The following is a 19,615-nucleotide window of genomic DNA, read 5'->3' as shown; positions in this document are numbered from 1 at the left end:
CTTGACTCTTTGAGGGTGTGTGTGGTGTGTGTGTGTGTGTGTGTGTGTGTGTGTGTGTGTGTGTGTGTGTGTGTTAAGTTTTAAATACCTACAAGGGCCAGGCAGATGATGTGGGAACCGCAGCTACCCCGAGAGGACAGGGTCCATCTGAAGGACTGCCCTCTACTCAGCTCCAATCCATTGTTTTTGGGCTGGAGTGCTGCACCAGGGTTTTTCAAGAGAAAACTCGAGTCAAACTCTCCCAGTGTTTGGAGCTAACTTAAAGACATGTAAATATCTTGTAGGCCAACTAGAACCCTTGTGCTGGGCCCAGGCTCAGCCAGTTTCCAATGCCTGTTTTATAACAAGGCAAGTTCTGGTGCTGGGATGGGCTCCAGCATGGCCTTTTGCTAACCCCGCATTCTGCACTGGTTCAACCTGGCTGCCAGGAGCCTGTGGGTGCCTGGGATGCTCCTGCAGCTTGCTGGTCCTGCCCTTGGCTCTGACATCTCCCACTCTAGTATCCCAGTGGCCATAATGACAAGGCGGCCTCCCTCCTAAGGACTTTTGCCAGCCAGGTTCCCTCTTCCAAGTACACATGTAGCCCCAGTGGCCTTTTACACCCTGAAATCTGGTTCTATCTTGCTGCTGTTAAAAGTCTGTCAGTGACGCCGCATCATCCACTGGCAGCACCCTGTTAGTTACTAAAGGAGATGTGCATGATATACTCTCCCTCTAGAATCCACCTCTCACCATGCTCTGCCTGAGGCACCTTGCAACTGGGGGCACTACTTACACCCTGCCCTCCAGGCAAACATGGTCCAGCTTTCTCACCTCTGAGTCTTCACTCCTGTAGTCCACTCCGCCCAGAACACCTTCTCTAAGGCCCCTGTCAACAAACTTACCCTATCCTTCAAGGCACAGTTAGAGTTCACCTCTGCTCCAGATCTCCAATCCCCTAGGGAACGGGCCTCTTTCACCTTTGTTAATCCACCACATACACCCGCTTCCCCCTGCATTTCCATGCAGGCATCTGTCTGTCTGTTTGCACTTTTCCTTCATGGCACTATTGCACCTGTAATTGATCAGCCAATTGCAGCCACAGTTTGGATGCTTTCTTGGTTGTCTATCTGCCTTCTGTTTGTCTTGTTCACCCCTATAGGCCTGGTGCCCAGCTTGCCCGGGTGCCTGAGTCTGTCTTTCCCAGGGTAGACAGTGCCCAGAATGCTGATACCAGTTTCTTTCTGACGTGCACGCCTATCTCAGGGCCAGGCCCCCAGGAGGTGCTCTGGTGAAGGTTTTGGGAATTGGAAGGAGGAGGAAGCAGAGGCTACTGAGCCCCCTGCAGTGGCTGAATAATGGGTCCCAGATGGTGCCAGTGACGCAGTGGGGAGGCTGACAGCTTCTGGGTGCGAATGGCCCCACAGTGCGGCCGGGACCACCCTGCCCACGGCCGGTCAGAGAGCCTGCGGAAGCCGTGAGTGCCTGCGGGCCCTTTCGGTGCCTCGTGGCACCTTACCCTCTACTCCCCTTGTTCTCTAACGTGTTTAATACACTTTTGTGCTGAAAATATAAACAGACTAAACGGTGCTTTACCCTGGGGAGGCAGACAGGAAGTTTCCTCGAGGCCGTGTCCCGTAAGCAGGCGCCAGTGGGCTCAGTCTCGGGGCTCCGGGGTGGCCCGAGTAGGGGGAGGCGTGCATGTGGTGGGCGCAGGGAGCCCCGCAGGCCGGAGGGCGCCCCGGTAGGGAAGCGGACTGTCCGAGGCGAGCTGGGTGGTGGCAGTACCGCCTGGCTCGCTGTGGGGCCGCAAGGGGGTCCCGTGGCGGGCTGGGCGTGGAGCCTCCGCGGGTGGCTTCCCCGGGCCGCGACTGGGTGGGGGCGGCGCCCCCTGGTGGCCGAATGCGACTCCAGGGCGCGAGGGGCTGCCCACCCCGCTTCGCCCACCCGGCGGGGACCTCCGCGCCTTCTCTGAGGAAGCCAGAGGAAAGGAGCCGAGACCGCAGACCCCTGGACCCGTTTCCTCGTCTGTGGGATGGCATGATAATTGCATCTCACAGGGCTGTCGTGAAGATTCAAGGAGCAAATGTATGTAAAGCGCTTCGGATGTCTGGTACATTCTGAGCCTTCAACCCACCTGAGCTGTTGAAACTCTGGGATTCAAGCGGCTCGGGGCAAAGAGGAACGGTGTGACACCTGCCCCTGTCCTTTCCCGTGTGGACTCAAGGGACAGCGTGTGTCTCATCCAGAACCCCCAGTCTCTCTTTTGTAAGCTGGCGGTCATGAAATGTAATGAGGACAAAGGTTTAATGAAATGTTGGTCCGTATCTGGGACCTCTGAAGTCACTTGAATGGATTTGGAGATTTTACAGATTTAAAAAGGGGTGCCTGCTGTGTGGCCCATTTATAGACCTGTAGAGCGAAGAGAAGGAGATTAGTCACACTGGGGGCTGGAGTAGAAGCCGTTTTAAATTAGCTGCCCCGCTCTGCCTTGAGACTGAGACTTTCTGACTCTCACTTTCACGCTTGGGTTCCAGCACCCAGATGAGAAGAGAGAGAAGGTAGAAGAGGAAAGAAAGGAGGGAGGGGATAGAGCAGTGGCCACCACCTCTCCCTGAGCGGGGGCAGAGTGGGTGGTTCTCCCCAGGTGGGCAAGGTGGGGGTGCCATGGGTATGCTGGGCAGGGGTGGAGTGTGCTGGGAGCACGCGGAAGAACTGCGCCTCTGCTCTTCGGGGTGTTGTGCGGCCCACTCAGGAGCCTCTTCCAGTGGAGACTCCAGGAGGGCACTCTGAGCTAGGAATGCCTTCCTGAGCCTGGTTGGCGGGGGCTCTGAGGCCATTCCTCCAGACCCTGAGTGGGCAGGGGGCAGGTGAGCACTAACCCAGGAGCCAGGACTAGGCTGAGCCCACTACTCACAGCCTGGCGTAAACCAGCCTCAAGACCCTCCAGGGTGGTCTCAGCCTAGATCCGACTGCCTCTCCTGCCTGACCACTGTGCTCCTTCACAGGCCCCTGGCCGGCAAGTTCTCAGGATGTGCGCAGGTTTTCCTGCTTCCTTACCTTTGCACACCTTTGCTTGTTCCTTTTGCCCAGAAAGTCTTTCCCAGTACACTTGACTCTCTTGAAATCCAGTCTCTCCCACATGGCTAGTATCAAGCCCCTTCTCCCATCGCTCATCAGATGAACTCAGAGCACTGGTACTTTGCCCTGTGTTAAGGTCTTGTCCTAGCTCTGGATATATGTCCTTGAAGAGTAGGGGCCATGTGTTTGTCACCTCGTGTCCTTATACACATCAGGTACTACACAAATGAAGGGAGACGTGAGGGACAACTGGAAGGGGCCTCGTTTTCTTCATGTGCAGGATGGGACTAGTCATAGCGGCCCCACAGGGCTGTTGGGAACTCTGGTGCGATTCTGCAATGAGAGTCACCCCATCTCCTCCTCGCCCACAGGGTCTCCCTCCGTCAGCTGTCCTGTTGGACTCTGCAACCTCCCCATCCTGTGGCCCCTGCCCCAGCAAATCTCTTCCCTCTGAAGCCATCCTTTTCTTGACCCTGCATCTCTCTCAGCCACCACCCCATCTCTGCCTCCTCTGAGCAAATCATCTTTCCCACCTCCCCAGCCCTCTGCAGACTGTCTCGGCCTTGCCTGGGCATCATCTCCTCAGCTTTGGGGACCCACAGTTGGTGCTTCCTCCATTGGGAAATCTTTCCAGACTGTGTTTCCCAACCCCGACAGTCCCGCAAAGCTGGTTTAAGTGTCCTGGTGAGCAACTGTGTCCACCTAGGTTCACTAACCACAGTAGAGGGTTTTAGTGCTCAACCATATCTGCTCTTTCCTTCTTCTGAGCACACAGAATATTCCGTCCTGCTCTTGTGGCAGCTAGACTGGGAGCAGAGTGAAGAGTGTTACTTTGGGACAAAGCATTGCTTAGCAGTGCAGGATCTTCCAGGACTTTCTTCCCCTGCCCCATTGATCATAGCAGCTTATAATGAAATGGAGGTACCTCAGGTTCCAAACAGTCTGGGTTACTGAGACACTGGCTGTGGGGGGGGGCGGGCTCTGAGGCCATATGTCCAGGCCCTGAGCAGGCACAGGGGCACTACTGAGCCACTGACCTGAGAGTCACCCAGATCACCGCAGGTTCTGTGAGTGAGATATCTTTTGTTGTGTCAAGTGACTAAGATTAGAGAGGTCTGTTACTACAGCATAGCCAAGCCTTTCCCCACTGATTTACCGATGAAAGAAGTGTTCTAAATGGGTTAATGGCTTGGTAAACTGTAAAGATCTGTGCACATTTTAGTTATTATTATTGCTGTCAAGTTGTAGCAGGGCTGGAGACGTGATGTGGCTGGGAGAGTGGAGGAGTGGCCAGGGTATGTCATGGAGAAAAACCCTCTCATTTATGATTTGCCAAGGGCTTGCCCAGGATCTGTTTCCATATTTAATCTCTGATGAAAGGTTATAATGAGTCTGGTATCTGGTGCTACTGGCAGAAGATGGACCTTTCTTCCCGGTATTTAATTCCTGTGGTTGTGAAAGATAGGATGTATTTCTCCTGGATTTGCTGTAATATAATATTTTAATATCAATTTGATACCGACTGGCTTCAGACTCCAGCTTAACTGTATCTCTCCATCTTTGAGAGTGGTTGAAGAAAATCACATGGCTTTGTTTCTTGAGCAAGAATCTGCTAAGCAGTCGCCAGATGGGGCTGTTCCCTTGAAGGCCTGTGTGCAGGATTCTCAGGGCCTTTTCTTCTCAAAACCCTTCCCCTCTTTGTCTCTTTTCTCCACAACTCTCCTTTAACTCACGGTGCAGTAGGGATAAATTACCCTGTTTAATGAATAGTTGTTGAATAGAAGGTAAGTACATGAACTGTTACCTGGTTCTCCTGCCTCCGTTACCCACTTTAATGGCCCTCAAGAGATTCCCCCACTTCCGTCCCATGGGCCAGTGAACATCAGTGGGAAGAGGGGCCTCTCCACCATTTTAGTCCACGCTGACTCTTCAGAATGACTCAGCTGGGGAGACTGGGCTGGACCAGAGAGAGGTGGACAGCCTGGTTTGAGTCTAGGCCTGGCCAGCTATTATGTGAAGCTGGTCACAATGGTTGCTTCCTCAGAATCAGATTCCTCACCTTTAAATGGGACATCCATCATGGAGGATCACCCCAGAGGGCTTTGGGCCAAAGGATAATTGATAGAGATATGGTATTTAGTTATCACTGTATTTGCAGTTTTTCCAAGAAGCATCAAAGAAGGATGGAATATAAAAGGTTCCTGCACACTCTTCCTTTTCTGGCTTTTTTGTTCAGCCCTTGAGGGGCTGGATTGGGTGAGGAGGGGGAGTGGTACAGAGGAGTGGGCTTCCTGGGACTGGGGCTGGGGGAGGGCATGGCTGCGAGTGTGCACAGGGAGGTGGGCCTAACCCTGGGGTCTAGGCTTTGTAGGATTTCCAGGCTCAGGTGAGAAGCAGGGCCATTAAACAGCCTCAAATGGGAAAGGGACCAAAGACCCACAATGGCACCCTTGATTCAAGGGTAAGTGGCATCCAAGGACCTTCAGATGGCTCTAGGAGCCAGAACCAAGCATGGTTGATACTGAATTTCCAGCCAGACAGCAGGATGGGGGGTTTGAAATCAATAACTGATTTAAAGAAATAAGTGATTTTTTTTTTCTTTTTGTACATCCAAGCTTGTGAAATGAGAATGTCTGTCTCAGCACTGATAAGAGCCTCATATAAATGTGAGCGCTCGGATTGTTTTTCATGCCCACTCACTTTTGGTTGCAGTCATCCAAAAAATCAGATTCACAGGCATCTCTTCACAGGCGTGTCTTCACCTTGTTATCCTTCACTCACCTTTGAATATACCAAAGGCCTATCGAGCCTATACATTTCTCAGTGGCCTAAGCACAAATGGGCATCCCCCAGGCTCCACTGCACTGACAGTCCACCTCACAGGGTTTGGGAACCACCCACATCAATCTCATGAGGGGGCCATTAAAAGTGCCATTCCTGGGTCCCTCTTAGACCCACAGAAGTAGACTCTGGGGCTGGGCGGAAGGTGTTGGGAATTTGCATTTTAACAACATCCTCTGTGAGTGTCACACACTCCGGAAAGTTAAGCTTTGCTCTGGAAGTGAAATGAAAGTGACACTATTATATTCCCTGCTGTCAGCTGAGAAGAAAGATTTTCTGGGGAGTAGTAGTACTGGTTGTGACCATGTGATCAGTTATGATTATGGTATTAATTCTGTTTTGTGCCATGGACTTAGCTGTTTGCGTCCAACTCCACTTCTGGATATAAACCCAAGAGCAGTGATCTGGCCTCCTCAGAGCCCAGCAGAACTACACTGAAGGAATAAGCAGTGTCTGGTACCTGCCTGATACCAGGCTAATGGGTTGACAGTTGCATTACCTCTAATCCCCATGGCCATGGGCTCCTGGGGTCTATGTCATGAGCACTTTCTTTGTTTACAAGATGCAGGTGCTGGCAGGGTACAGTGGCTCATGCCTGTAATCCCAACACTTTGGGAGTCCGAGGTGGGAGGATCACTTGAGGTCAGGAGTTTGAGACCAGCCTGGCCAACATGGTGAAACCTTGTCTCTACTAAAAATACAAACATTAGCCAGGTGTGGTGGCACAGGCCTATAATCCCAGCTACTCTGGAGGCTGAGGCAGGAGAATCTCTTGAACCCAGGTGGCAGAGGTTGCAGTGAGCCAAGATTGTGCCACTGCACTCCAGCCTGGGTGACAGAGTGAGACTCCATCTCAAAAATAAAATAAAAATAAAATAAAGTGCAGGTGCTGTCTGTTCTCTGACAGATGTATATGACAACATAAATTCATGACCAAGTTACCTCAATAGCAAAATTAGAATATTTTAATAGCAATATCATAATAGAATAAAGGTTTGGGAGGGCAACCATAATCTTCTAGAACCTGAAGGTTGGCATTCATTGTTCATAAGCTCAGCTGAAGGCAGTGCCTTCCAAATTTGGTTAGATTGCTGTGGGAAAGACCAGGGTTAGTTGCAGGGAATCATTTTCCAAGCAGAACCATTTCAAATGCTAAAACTGGCCCCTGAGGTTATATTGAGCCTCCCTTCCTGAGTGAGATGTTTGGAAATGAGGTGGCTTTGGAAATAAGCGTGTCTGTAACAGTGGTTTCCACAAAGACATCAGTCTCATGGCACTGGATATTGTTTGGACACTGACATGAATATTTTGGCATATCACCATATGAGGCCTTTCCAGAGGTGGCTTCTAGTATGCTTCTGGAGGGGGTCTTCCAAGAAGAGTGGCACTTAAGGGTCATGTATGGCCATGACCCATGCCCAGTTGTTCCAGAGGACACGGTGAGACAGAGCTGTCTGGCAAAGGGCCAGGTGCAGAGTCAGTCTGGGGGCCATGGATGGCATGGATAGTCAGGTCAGGATCCTTCATGCCAATCTGTGGCTGCTTGCTGTCCCCACCTCTCCTCCTGCTCTCACCAACTCCCATGCCCCCAGTCCCACATTGCCCACCGAGCACACCCTGGGAGGAGGCCCTAATGGAAATGGAGGGAGGTGAGGTAAAAGCTGAGGGAAGCTCCTTGGAGAACCCTGTATTAGCACTGCTTTGCACAAAGTTGGTCTCCAATCAATATATTTGTTGATGAATGGCCTCCTTTGTTGGCTTCTGTCTCTCAACCTCTATCACATAGCAGCGGTGTCTGTCAGCCCTGGCACCCACCTCTCTGGAGGCAGTGAGAAGAGGCTGAGAAAATGGTAATGGTGTGAGCACATCTGAAACCAGGAAAGCCACCCTGACCGGCTCCGTTTTGTGGGCCGCAGCTTGCCATCCAGCTTGGTGGCAGTGGACATCCACTCTGCTTCGTCACTTGCTTTGCTGACATCTCTTCTGCCTCTCTACTCCTCCGAATACGGGCTGAAGTCCAGACAGGGAAGTGCACGTGAAGCCACCTCATCTGCTGCCAGGGAGATGTGGGAGGTTCTTCCCATTACTCTGAGATGAGGGGGTCTCGTCCCTACATTGAAGGGGTGGGAGGTTGGGCATCAGGACCATTTCATAGGCCTTCCTTGGGTCTTCACTGTGTTGTAGCTTTCTCAGTTTGAAATGTACCCCAGAAAGACAGGGATGAAATGTGAGGCTCTAAGGACACAAAGTCCAAGGTTCATATGGACAGCACTTAGATGACCCATCCTTGGGGTTTCTCAGTCCCTGCTCTGGTGCCTGTGTGCAGATGATGGGCAGAGGCTGTACTTCCCAACATGGCAGCATCCAGAATGGCCTCTAGGTATAGGAAGTGAGGATCTGAGGGGGAGGGAGCCAGCCCCTCCCATAGTCTGTGCTGATGCCAAACCCAGGTGCAAAGGGGGCTACAGCCAGGCTCCCCAGTCTCCCAGTGGCTCTGGCTATTAATAACTCAGCCACTTCCTTCTTCCTCTCACCCCTGCCACTCTGCAGGGTGTGGGCAGTCAACGGGAGTGGAGCTGCCTGGCAAGAAGGGCAGATACCCTTTTTCTCTCTCTGTTTAGGATTCACCCCAGGCCTGGTGAGGGGCCTGGCTGCCTCAGTGGGCATCCTCGATGGAGGACTCAGCACTGAAGTGAGCCTGGGCATCTGCAGGCCCCTTCCAAGGGGCCAAGGAAGACTCAGCCCCCCAACTCTGGCTCATGCAGCCCAGGTGCACAGAGGCCCTTAGGAACTGTGGGGAGGACTCTGGGAGGAGGAGGTAGGGAAGGCAAATGAGGACTGGGGTTTTCTTTCTTGTTTAAAAACACGAAAAGGAAATGACGTGTTAACATTAGTGAATATAGGCAGGTGTGGAAGAGGCACGGTCCACTCTCTGGAGCAGGGCAGTGGCCCGGGTTGGGGTCAGATGAGGCCTGCCGCCTTCTGCACGTTGTACTCCTTGTTCTTCTTCACCCTCCAGCTGATGAAGCAAAGCAGCAGCATACCCAGTGCCTTGTAGCCCATCTGCAGGCCCAGGTACCTGTGGGCAAGAGGAGGCAGGACTGGTGAGGGAGGGGGCTCCACAGCCCACATCCCAGGGCCAGGACCCCTGGGAAGAGCCACGTCATTCCCACGCTGGCCCACGAAGGGTGTGGGCACCATCCAGGTATGGATCACTTTCCTCATTTCTTTGACCCAAAAGGGAACAAAGCTGCAGGGAAGCAGGCAGGGAGTAGGCGTGGGACTCCTAATCCGGGGCTCGTCATCCCTCCACCGGCTCTTTCCAGAGGGCCAGAGGTGACCCAGCTGCCCCAGCCAGCCCCAGAGGGTCCTGTCAACCAAGCAGAGCCAGAAGGAGAGGGGCATCTTCTCATTGCCCTCTTGACCTGTCCCTTTTGTGGCCTTCTCTGCCACTCCCATACCATTTCCAGCCCCTGCCCAGTCCCCTCAAGCCCACCTTCCTGTGGTTTCTGGGCCATATGACAATGGCAGCAGGTGAGGTGGCTGGAAGGGGTGCAGAACCCAATGGCACTGCAGCTGGGCATGGCCCATTGAGGTAGGTTGTTCCCCCTGCCCTGGACCTCTGCCAGGAGCCATGATATGGCCCCCTCTGTCTCTGAGCAGCAGGAGGCTGTCCCATTGTTCCACAGCCATGGCCTCTTCCTTGGGCTCCAGCCATCCCCACCCCTTCTTTCTGCTGCTGCCCCTTCCAAACGCTTTCGGGTCATGGAAGTCCCTGGACATCTCCCTGTGAGCCCTGACATCCCTGTTATAGTAGCCCCTGCTCCCTGTCCGTGGCAGGGCCGCAGAGGTGGCCCTTCATGTTCTCTTCTTCAGAAGCCTGACAGCCCCCACAGTAGCCACCAGGCATATGACTGCTGTCATCTCAAGCCCAGGGCCTGGCTCCGGGACACGCGTGCGTGTCGGGCCCTCACCTGTCTCGGAGAGCATCGTTGTCGTAGTAGGCGCAGGCCCCTCGCCTGCCCAAGCACAGCGAGTTCCACCGGATGCAGGAGTGGTCAATGGTGAGGCCATAGAGGGCTGGAGATGGCAGCCAGGCTGGAAGAGGGTTCGGAAAGCCCTGGTCAGATGGAGCTGCAGGCAGAGGTGCCCAGCAGGGGTGTGGGCGCCAAGTCCCCTGCACGGTTCACATATATGAGAATGGCTCTGCTGCACCCCTAGGATTCACAGTGACTCTGGAAAGCAGAATAGCTTTCAGTGAAGCCTGAATTTCTCTTTCACCAGAAGGCTTAGAAGAGAAAAGGGACCTGGGCCATTCTTTCAAGGCAGAGTAAGTCACAGAGATCACCTTGATGCCAGCTCAGACATCCAACAGAGTTCTGAGATCAGCTCAGAGTGGAGCTACATGGGCCTCTGCTGTGTGGCGGGAGGCTCTCCAGGCATCGACTTCTCAGGTCCTCACACTGGCCCCGAGGTGTGGGTGCCCACGTTTTAGTGAAGAGGAAGGGGTTCTTGGCTGGGCCACTGTAACATAGCCAAGAGAAGTCAAGGCAGGACTTTGAACCCTGGTTTATGGAGGTTTGAACTTCCACCACACCAAGCTGCCCTATTGGATTAGACAATAGCTCTCTGCAGACCTCCCAATACCTGGCTTCTCAGAGCTTCTTCTCCAGGCCCCCGCACTTCCCAGCAGCTGAGTGCTAAGATTTGGCTCGGCAGGGGCTATGCCTTCCTGGCTGTTAAATATTCTGGACGCCTACACTACCCGTGGGTAGTGTACCACTAGCTACAGCTCTAGGCAGTTACTGGACTGGGGAGGGGCTTGTCCAGGATTTACACCAAGGCTGGCCCATCCCATTCTCAGAACCAGGGTGCTGAGAACAACCTCCCAGACTTTGTTTAGGGCCCTGTAAGCAGCTGCTTCCAGAAGAAAGACAGACAATATTCCACTTGTGGCGCTGCCCACAAGTGGGAAACTACAAGAAGAAGCCTCTCCACTCAAGTCCTGTTCACTCCCAAGTCTCCAGGTGAACAGAGGGATGAAAACTGGCCAGGCAGAGTGACATGTGACACTTCCCTGGGTAGAAACGAAGTCCAGAAACATTGTCGACCCAATCCCAATGGGTAATTTAAAACCTGTAATAGAAAATCCTTTTATCTACCCAAGAGTGGATTGTGTTCTTGGGTGACACATGGAACCCCTCCAGGCCTGGGTTTTCTCACTGTGGTCCCACATTGAGTTATCTGAGCTCAAATGGAAAAACAAACGCAGCAAGTGCTTCAAGCAGTGCGAGACAGTCGAGAGAGTCCTTGTTTTCAAGGTCATTTTCGAGGTTGCTGGAGGAAGCAGGAAAGGGCTCTTTAGAGCCTGTCCTAGTTGCTGGATGGGCTGAGAGGAATGTGAGGTCTCCTTCGCAGCAGAAGTTTTAGAGAAAGTTAAGTTATGAATGAAAATAAGGAGCTCTGATGACAACAGAGCCTCTGCTGGGAGGACAGGTAGATCCTGCCGCCTTGCTTCCTCTGTTTATAATGCAGGCAGCAGGAGCAGGGTCTAAAGAGGCTCTGCAGGGACTAGAGGAACAAGAAATCCCACTGAAAAAGCTGGTTCATTCCCATCATCCAAACACTTCTCCCAACCTGGGGTTGGATTGGGCCCAGCAAGGGTTCCCGCTCACCTGGCCCCAGTAGGAACATCACCAACACATCTCAAAATGGGGATGGAAGCCGCTGCTCTCACCGCAGGGTGCGGTGTTGACCTGGCCCCTGGGTAACGAGGCACAGTGGGCTATACGTCATTTCAGCATTTATGGTCAGAAATGACACCTTATAGTAACTGAAGTTCCTCTTGCTGCAGTCTCCACATTCCCCTCTGTAGTTTGCACCCTTAATTAATACATCCTCAGTTCAATTAGGTCCCTTTACTTCTGTGTGCCTGACATTACAAGGATCCCTCTATTACTGCCTAGTGTACAGATGTATCAAGAAGGAGCAGCCAGTGTGAGCAGTCCAGGAACGGGCCTGCATTGTGCCCCCAGCCCTCAGCCCAGGCACCCCAGGAGAGCACCCCTGCTGCCTCAAGCAGCTCGCCCTCCCGCAGGGCACTGTTGGTCACTTGTGCACAGCGCCATTCCTCTGGTGGGCTCTGGACTGCTTGAGGGCAGGCAGGACTCACCAGCAGAGGGCCCCACGTGGAAGAAACTTTTGCTGAATAGTTTTAGGAGGAGTGAATTTTGTAAATGGAAAGGAAGCCAGGGCTGGGCTCAGCCGCTGCTCCGGCTTGGCAGGAATGCAAAGTTTTGTTCCTATAGTGAGTTTTGGGAGAAAGATTTAAAAATACCTGCCTTTAACACTCTATTAGGTATTCTCAGCTGTGTTCACTTTTAATTTTTCTTACATAACTTAGTTAGGAATGAACGCCATAGATGGAGTCTTTCCTAACCTCAAGCAATCTGGGAAACCGTCCACATGGATTTTGGCATCTGCTGTTGATTATGCACAGCTTCTCTTTGCCATGGAGATGCGATGGTGCTTCCTCCATCGCTACCTTGCACCCATAGCCCTCGGATGCCCCATCGCCTGGGGCCACCCTTGGGAAGAGGGGTCTTAGACACTTACCCAGCAAGCGCATCAACAAGAACTGCACCCCGATGGCAAATGACTTTTCCTCCTGGTTCACCACACTGAAAAGACAGACAGCAAATCAGCAGTGGGAGGATTCAGGGCTGCACGATCCCTTGGGTAAGGGACAGCCAGCCTCAGAGCGGGTCAGAACCAACCCTCCTGCGGCCTGACGAGCCCTCTGGTGATTGGGTTCGCCTGGGCTGAATGCTCTAGTTCTTTACATCAGTGGTCTCAAAGCGTGGTCCCTGGATCATCAGCATCCCCTAGGAGCTTGTTAGATATGCAGATTTTCAGGCCCACCCCGGACTTACTGAGTCAGAAAGTCTGGGGATGGGGCTCAGCAATCTGTATTTTACCTCCAAGAGGTTCTGATGCACCACTGAGAACCACTGGTCTGTGTGATTTTCAGGGTTGCCCAGAGCCCCCTTCAAGAAGCAGAGGGCAGTAGAGGCTAGGAGTGGAGAGAAGGATGCTGTGGGTGTGTTGATAGCAGCAGGTCTGAACAACTCCCACAGAATGTCTTATACCAGTAAAAGACAGCCCTGATGCAAAGTGTAATTAGAGCCCTGGGGCTGCAGGCTTCTGTGCACAGCTAAAAGAATTCCCTACCCCGGGCTAGCTTGTGGGTGTGTGCATACAACTCCACCCTCAGAAAGGTCCCATGTTTGGCTTAATGCTCTGCTGCAGCTGTCTGGAAATTCTTAATTTTTGAGCCAGGGGCTTTACATTTTCATTTGCAATAGGTCCCGCAAATTAGGTAGCTGGTCCTGCCCCTAACCATCTTCCTTCAAGAGAGGAAAATGTGTTTGGCTACGGAAGGAGATTCAGAGAAAGTGGGAGACAGCCCTGCCATCCCAGCTGGGGAGTGGAGAGAGGGAGGGGACACCCCCACACCAGGTGGGGAGCCAGCAGCTGGCCAGCAGAGGCACTTGATGAGTGACTTTACTCCAGGACTCTCTGTGCTCTGAGCACACACACTCCCAGTGGGTGCTTGTTGGGAAGAGCTTTCAGTACTAGGGGACAGTGAGGAAGGGAGCTCAGAAGTAATCCCCAGGCCTCTACCTATGGTTTGTTTCACCACCACCATCACAGTTCCGCTAGCAAACTGGAAAGTGACCTTTGCCCGGCCCCTGAGGGATGGCCCGGTGAGAGAAATACTCACTGGGGCAGGGGAAGAGGCACCCCTTGGGGCCCCCCAGTGTAAAGTGTCTCAAATCCTGTTGTGCCTACAGGTCCCTCCAGTGGTCCAGTTCATAATAGATGCCTGCCTTGTCTTGGCCCTTGCCCTGGGCAGACTCCCCTAGATTCTCAATGAAATGGGACTTGGCCACGCCAATTTGGCTTTTGATTGAGGTCCTGGGCCCCTTCTAGTCTCTGTCCCATGTGGCCTGAATGAAAGCTGGCTTTCTGACCTCTCTTTCTCCTTCCACGTTGTCAGCTAGCCTTCACTTCCAGCTTGTGTTCCCATGGCTAACTGGGGGCCAGGACTCATACAAATAATGCCTTGGGTCACCTACAAAGTCATTTTTTTTTTTTTTTTTCTGAGACAGAGTCTCATTCTGTCACCTAGATTGGAGTGCAGTGGCTCAGTCTTAGCTCACTGCAACCACTGCTTCCCAGGTTCAAGCAATTCTCCTGCCTCAGCCTCCCGAGTAGCTGGGACTACAGGCGCCCACCACCATGCCCGGCTAGCTTTTGTATTTTTAGTAGAGACAAGGTTTTGCCATGTTGCCCAGGCTGGTCTTCAACACCTGACCTCAGGTGGTCCACCCACCTCGGCCTCCCAAAGTGCTGGGATTACAGGTGTGAGCCACCACACCCGGCCTACGAAGTCATCTTTAAGCCTCTCCTTCTTCACACTAAATAGCATCAATTCTGTCATGTTTCCCAGTGGGATTTATCTTTAAATCGTTGTGGGATCCGGGGGCCTCCTCTCCACCCCCTACCCCCACTCGACCTAGAAAAGAGAGCTTTTTCTAGAGAAGCCCATCCTGTGGTTGAAATGATGCTCTGTTCTTCATGACTTCCTCATCCCTGGGATTTAACAGGAGTCCTCTGGGAGGAGATTTGACAGGGATTGCCCTTTTCCCTGCTGCACAGGGACTTGCCAGGGAGATTTTCTTACCCTGTCCCGTCTCCTCATCATGGCCTTGTGTAGTTTTATGTCAGGGCTAGAGGGTCCACTGTGGTCCATCTGACCCAAGGTGCAAGAAGAGAAGCCTGCTGAAGAGTCTCAGGTGAAGGTGTCAGTGCTTTGAATGCGCAGGATGGGGAGCAGTAGAGAAGGGAGTGACTGTGGCGTCAGGGAAGGCAGCACGCTGTGGGTTCCAAGCATCCCTGCACCTTCTTGCTGAGTAAGCTCAAAATGCAAGGTCCTGGCTACCGTTTTCCTACACCGTTTCTCAGAGTCGTAGTTGCAATGAGCACCTCTGAGGCATGAGTTAACGTTTCCTCCAAGACCAGGAGCAGCATTGCTCACTGGTCACCATAGAAGCGGTGGCTCTTCTGTGCTCAGTGTTCTTACAAAGTGTGCACCTGGGCCTCTCTGTGTCACCCCTGTAGGATTTAGGGGGCAAGGATAACTGACACACCCTAAGTTTTGTGCTTTCTGTGCTGTAATAAAGTATTTTGTCTTTGACCCAGGAGTCTCACATCTTCTGCCAGCATCCTTGAAATAGTATTTGATTTGATAGCTTTCAAGCTAACTTGATAGCTCACTTATAAATAGGGTAAAATTCCAGATCCCAACAAGTGGCTGCATCTGCTCCTTCCTTTTCTCCGAGCCTTCTGGGGAAAACAGGTCATAGACACCTAGCTAGCTGTTAATTATTATTATTATTATTATTAATTATTGTTATTTGATTAATAGTGATAATTAACCAATATATAGAACACCTTTTATTTACAAAGCAATTTACCATGTAATCCTGACACCAACCCTTTGAGGTCGATATCATTATCATCATTTCATGAATGAGGAGACTGAGGCTCAATGAGGCTAGGCAACACCCTAACACAGCCCGTATGTGGCAGAGCAGGGACTTTGATCCTGGCACCGGGAGTCCAAATCCTGCGTTTTTGCCCTCTCTACTTGCGGGGTGAGTGAGGACAGGAGGGAGGGCAGCAGGGGTGGGTTAGGTGAATTTGGTACAAATGTTGTTTTCTCCTTGCAGCCAGTGAGGTGAAGAGCGGGTCATTCCCAGTGAAAACCTCAGAGGCATCATTGCCAGCTGCCAGCTGTAACGGGACACCCTGCTCCTCCCCTCCAGCTCTGGCCAGCCACTCCCTTCCTGACCTGAGGACTTGGTCCTGGAGCCAATCGTACCGGGATTTTCTCATTTTCATCTTTTTCCATAGCCCTCACTCTGACTCTGAAACTTTCCACATTTTCCTGCCTTGGTTTTATGCATCCAACTAAATTCTCTTTGCTCTTCTCACTTCTTTTAGAATTTAAAAATAAGCAAACCTACAGGCATTTCCAAGGTGTGGAGCCAGGCAGCCTGGCTTCAACAAGTGGCTCAGCCATTCACTGGCTCTGCCATACTAGGCTAGAGATTTTTTAAAAAATTATTATTATTTTTTCAGATGGAGTCTCACTCTGTCACACAGGCTAAAGTGCAGTGGCACAATCTTGGCTCACCGCAACCTCCGCCTCCCAGGTTCAAGTGATTCTTCTGCCTCAGCCTCCCAAGAAGCTGGGATTACAGGCACCGGCCACCACGCCCAGCTAATTTTTGTATTTTTAGTAGAGATGGGGTTTTGCCATGTTGGCCAGGCTGATCTTAAACTCCTGACCTCAGATGATCCGCCTGCCTCGGCCTCCCAAAGTGCTGGGGTTACAGGCATGAGCCACCGTGCCCAGCCTAGGCTTGTGATTTAACCTCCAATGTTCAGAGTGGAGGGGCCAACAGGGCCTGTGTCACACGGATGCTGTGGGACTGAATGAGGCCCTGCAATGAGGAGCTCAGCACAGCGCCTCCCAGGGCAGGGCTCCCAGCACTGTTGCCATTATTATTATTTCCCCTCAGCAAAAGAACATTGCACATTGTCATTCAAAGGACTCTGAGGGCGAGAAAAGGGGGGAGAAATGAGAAATAGGCAACTAGGCGCAAAGTCAAAGGGAGTTGTGGGGAAGGAGAAGCCACGCCCCAGACCCCCAGAGGTTTGCCACTCACCGCAGAACCATCATATAGAGGGGGTTGTGGGAGATGCAGGCTATCAGGGACACGAAGGAGATGAGAAAGATGGCCGGGAGCAGGAAGTGGGCACAGGGGATAGGGCACGATCCTGTCTTTGCTGAAGCGGATCCCCCAGTCACACAGCTGCAGTTCAAATAGATCTTGAAGAAGAAGGGGAGGGGAAAAAGGGAAAATTTGTGATTATTTCACTTTCACACACTTCAGAGGTCTGCACCAGCTCTTGCTGGAGACTTAGGTTTCAACCTTTGTGTTCTCTGGATCTGGTTCCCAGGGAAGCTGGCTGAGGCTGAGGAGGCCAGGTGAGGATTTCAAGCTGCCCCAGGGGTCCCACCTCTGTCACTGTTTGGGCAACAGACACCATCTTCTGGGATGGGCTGGACTCCTCCAGAAGTCACATCTGCCTCTGGATGCCCGGGAACACTGCCAGGCTAGGACCCCCATCCCCAGCTTGGAGCCAGGGGCCCAGGAGGGCTCTCCTTTGGGCCAGGCCTCCTGTGCCCAGCAGTGGCGGTTTTGCAGATTGTTGTTTTTGCTGTTTGTGTGTTTATTGCAGAGGGAGACATAACCAGTAGGAGGGCAATGGGAACACAGTGGAATTCCCTGAGTTCTGATTCTGTCAGGCCTTTGCTGGAGCTCCCTGCCTGAAAGAAACTCCTTCTGCCTAGAAGGGACTCCTGAGAAGGAGGCCCCTGTCTCAAGTCTGCAAGTCCGTATGGTTCAATACTGTTGTCCAACTCACGTTGGTGGCCACTGCCCTTGTCTGGTGGTCTTCACCTTACTTCGCTGCCCTTGTCAGATGGCCCAGCCTGTGACAGTTTCAGTGTCCAAGCAGTTACAGGACTAATATTGGAACTAATGGACTAGTATGTTTCCTTCTGCCAACAGTGGTAACTATGCACCCTCTTCACTTGGCCCCTAGGAAACTCCAAAGTTAGTTACATACAATATTGCTGTTACTCTCCTCAGTGTAGATTTTTTAAATAGAGACTTTTTTCTTTATAATTTACTGATTTTTTTCTTGATATTTTGCTAATGGATTTTTGTCTTGAGGTACGTATGCTGTTATGGGAAACTTGCCAAGATTATTTCTGGAAATAGGTGACTCAGAGGTAAGTTAACAAAGATAAGAAAACCACAGAAGCCACCACAACTGGAAGGCAACTCAAAGAGCATCTTGTCCAAGTTCCTTGTCCTTCCTCTGCCTGGGAGCCACGCTCCTTTGCCTGCAGAGGTGGCAGTGGCAGCAGCCTTGCCCTGTCCTTTTAGAGGAGGTTGGTAACTAGGCGCTAGCCTTGCCCATCTCCTCCATACAGGCTTAAGGGAATAAGGCATGTTCCTAGCTTATGTTAACTGCACAGTCTTCTCATTGCTCAGCAGTTCCTAAGCCTGGCCTGCCTGGCTCTGGCTCCTGCCTGCTCCCTGGCCAGCTGGGCGTGACATTCCTCCTGCAGCACCAAGCCTGGCCTTTTCTCTTCTTTCCTACAGCGTGCCCAGTACATTCGTGCCCGTGGGACTTGTACTTGCTGTTCCCTTTAGCTGGAATGCACTGCTCCTGGTGTACATAGAATTCTGTTCTTCTGGTTGTTCAGTTCTAATGTCACCCCCTCCGGGAGGCCCCTGGGAACTCTCCATCCTATTAAGTCCTTCCATGGCATGGGTTACTTTCTAGAATTACCCTGTGTGTTTATTTGATAGCATGCACACTCCATGAGAACAGGGACCTTGTCTGATGGGTTCACTATCATATCCTCAGCACTCAGGCTGTGCCCAGTGTTCTGTCTATTGAATAACTAAACAAATGACTCAAGTCAGTTTGCTGCTGGCTGATCCTAGGAGGTGTGGAGCCGCAGAAAAATGGACTGTAATTTGCCAAGCGAGTCCAGTGAATGGAGGCTGCCCAAGTGGAAGGCTGGTGGCCAGAAGATAAATAGCTTTGAATAGAAGTGCCCCAAACTGAGGCAGAGCCCTGGGTTCAAGTCCCAGGTCAGCCCGAAATAGCTGAATGACTTCAGGCCAGCCATGTGGCCACACCTGGGAGCTGAGGGGTGGAACCAAATGCCCTCAGCTACTGCTTCTGGCTCTACCCTTCCAGGTCCATGTCACAGAAACCTAATGCCCTCAATTTATCTGGGCCACGGCCAGCCTGCAGGACCCAGAGATGCCCATGAGGATCCTCAGGATGGGGCTCAAAGGCCTCAGCTGAAGGAGTGCTTTGACTGGTTTCTGCTCTGAGCAGTTAGGCCTCAAGAATGTGAATTTGTTGGATGTCGGCCAGTCTTTAATTGACTGTGGGCTGTCGGCATCTGGTCATGACCCCAGGGGTAGGGAGGTAGAGAGAGGCTGGATGTGGCTCAGAGGAGGCCAGGATGCTGGTAATGAGTGTGTGTGTGGAGCCCCGCCTATCCTGGAGCCGAGAAACAGTCTTTGAGGGCATGCACTGAGCTCCGAGATCCTGTGGGGCTCCTCTTGCCTCTGGACCCTGGCTGCCCTTACCAATTGCTTGGAGGTTGCAGAGCTCATGTTGATGTTTCTGCAGCCAGCGTGGCAAGGGGAGAGGTACTCGATTCCATTGTCCCCACAGACCGGGTGGAAGATAGAATCTGGGCACGAGCAGTCCCTGCGGCAGGCGGGAGGCTGCGGATGTATAGAACTTGATGTGCTGCCAGCAAAAGAGGAAACGGGGAGTCAAACAAAGCAAGACCAAAGAAAAACCCTACCCTCCAGCCCAGTGTGAGTTCCTGGCCTGGTGAGTGTGTCTGTGCATCTTTATTTATTTTGGGCCAGTGCCACCCTGGGAATTATGCCTGGTGGAGCCAACAGTGAATTTGCCACTGTTTAGTGGTCACGGCATCTCTCCATTTCTTCTGCCACTGGGAGCCCAAATCCACTAATTA

At 52.2% G+C, this 19,615-nt stretch overlaps 2 protein-coding genes across 2 annotated transcripts in view; both read right to left on the bottom strand.

The window, feature by feature from the left end:
* Positions 1-2,446: 2,446 nt before the first annotated feature.
* LOC105523410 (chromosome unknown open reading frame, human C3orf36) lies at positions 2,447-8,568 on the bottom strand. Its single transcript, XM_011958225.1, is given in 5 exon segments — positions 2,447-2,557; positions 2,559-2,845; positions 2,848-2,941; positions 7,476-7,531; positions 8,436-8,568. Coding segments are annotated over 5 exon segments (681 nt in total).
* The window catches only part of SLCO2A1 (solute carrier organic anion transporter family, member 2A1), an 88,232-nt gene continuing 75,456 nt past the window's right edge, over positions 6,840-19,615 (bottom strand). Inside the window, exons 10-14 of the mRNA XM_011958195.1 lie at positions 19,215-19,380; positions 16,698-16,861; positions 12,517-12,581; positions 9,876-9,999; positions 6,840-8,980 (exon numbers count right to left, since the gene is read on the bottom strand). Of these exons, the coding sequence (XP_011813585.1) occupies positions 8,863-8,980; positions 9,876-9,999; positions 12,517-12,581; positions 16,698-16,861; positions 19,215-19,380 (637 nt within the window). The 3' untranslated portion in view covers positions 6,840-8,862. The remainder of the gene's footprint in view (positions 8,981-9,875; positions 10,000-12,516; positions 12,582-16,697; positions 16,862-19,214; positions 19,381-19,615) is intronic.

The sequence above is a fragment of the Colobus angolensis genome, unplaced genomic scaffold (genome assembly GCF_000951035.1).
Source record: "Colobus angolensis palliatus isolate OR3802 unplaced genomic scaffold, Cang.pa_1.0 Scaffold46, whole genome shotgun sequence".
NCBI classification, from domain to species: Eukaryota; Metazoa; Chordata; class Mammalia; order Primates; family Cercopithecidae; genus Colobus; species Colobus angolensis.
This window is presented reverse-complemented; position numbering and strand designations above follow the sequence as displayed.